The sequence below is a fragment of the Neophocaena asiaeorientalis genome, unplaced genomic scaffold (genome assembly GCF_003031525.2).
Source record: "Neophocaena asiaeorientalis asiaeorientalis breed wild unplaced genomic scaffold, Neophocaena_asiaeorientalis_V1.1 scaffold134, whole genome shotgun sequence".
In the NCBI taxonomy this organism is placed as follows: domain Eukaryota; kingdom Metazoa; phylum Chordata; class Mammalia; order Artiodactyla; family Phocoenidae; genus Neophocaena; species Neophocaena asiaeorientalis.
This window is the reverse complement of record NW_020185339.1, coordinates 26,021,769-26,023,040: the sequence shown is the minus strand read 5'-3', so window position 1 is coordinate 26,023,040 and position 1,272 is coordinate 26,021,769. Positions and strand designations below refer to the sequence as shown.

The following is a 1,272-nucleotide window of genomic DNA, read 5'->3' as shown; positions in this document are numbered from 1 at the left end:
TCATCTGGACTTCATTTTTACTGCCTCTCAATCCCCGGCTTTTTATTACCGCTCTGGAAAGGGGTTCCAGGGCCCCAGGCCTGGCATCTCCCATTTCACAGAAAAGGGAAGGTGGATATTTGGGGACCCAGGAGTCCCGCTCCCCCCGCCGCTGCCACCTCCAGGCCACTCCTCACCGTAAGCCCAACTTCTATTGAAACTTTTCGCTTCCTACCGAAGTTGTGGGCTCGAGCCATAGGAAAAAGTGCACACAACCCTATACACATTTCCTAAAATTTCTTTTCTCAATGGGGGAGGGGGACGCCAGAACCCAGCCTGGCCCCGCTTGCGTGCACAACCCCTTACACCCCGCACGCAGCACACACAGAGGGTGCACGCTCGAACACAGCACTTTCCAAAAACGCCCCCGCAGCCACGCAGGGCACACGCCCTCCCGGCCTCAAGTCACAAACATCCCCACACGGGGCCATGCGGACCTGCCAACGCTGGCGGAGGGCGACGCTGCTTGGAGAGACCCTTACGCCCACACCCGCACCGCCTAAGCGAGGCGTTGCACACTCCAGGGATGCACACGCTCTGCAAATAATATTTTTACACTCGCGACTTCCCACATGGACTTTACGAACTCCACTCACGGTCCTGGGTGCCATAACCCTCCCGGGCCACGGACCTGCCGGCACAAACTACCAACGCACCTCGGCCTCTCCCTATCCCCGGGAACTCTGGAGGGTCACCAACCACAGGTCCTAGCTATACACCCACCACAAAACACACACACACACTCCAAACACTACTGCACACACCCAAAGGAGTCGCTGAGGCCCCCACGTTTAAAGGGCCAGTACCTCTTTCCTACACACCCGGCCCTCACATGGAAAGGGTCAGAATCTCCGCTTGCAACCCAGGTCCACCTTTTACACACGGAACGAGAGAGCCGCTGCCTGTCCCGCACCCCGCACCCCACCCCCAATGTAGGGCTCGGGTACCTACATTGCAGACTGGCGGGTTGCGGCCAGGCAAAAGACTCGAGTCCGGCGAAACAGGAGCTGCCGGTGGCTCTGCGCAGCAAGCCGGCCCCGGGTCCGGCTGCCCCGTACAGCCGTCGCGGACCCGGGGCAAACGTTTCCATGCAGTCGTACATCGCGACCCGGCTTGGAGGGAAGCTGGGTGCTAGAAACACCGAGGACCCGCAGCCGATTCCCCCTCCTCCCCCGGCGGTGCCCCGCTCCTGGAGGGGGGGAGGGGGAGGGCTAGCATAGGGCGCCGGGCTGC

The 1,272-nt window shown here is 61.2% G+C and overlaps 1 protein-coding gene and 1 long non-coding RNA gene across 8 annotated transcripts in view; one reads left to right on the top strand and one right to left on the bottom strand.

Annotated features, from left to right (window-relative positions):
- LOC112394107 (uncharacterized) overlaps positions 1–1,272 on the top strand; it is a 32,546-nt gene that overhangs the window by 8,980 nt on the left and 22,294 nt on the right. The gene's annotated exons all lie outside the window — the stretch shown is intronic.
- The window catches only part of RARG (retinoic acid receptor gamma), a 16,054-nt gene that overhangs the window by 7,949 nt on the left and 6,833 nt on the right, over positions 1–1,272 (bottom strand). The window contains exon 1 of one of the 2 annotated variants that reach the window (XM_024736657.1): positions 991–1,266. The exons of the other annotated variant lie outside the window; for it this stretch is intronic. Coding sequence (XP_024592425.1) covers positions 991–1,141 — 151 coding nt within the window. The 5' untranslated portion in view covers positions 1,142–1,266. Of the gene's footprint in view, positions 1–990; positions 1,267–1,272 lie in introns of those variants that run through there. 2 annotated transcript variants of the gene reach the window in all.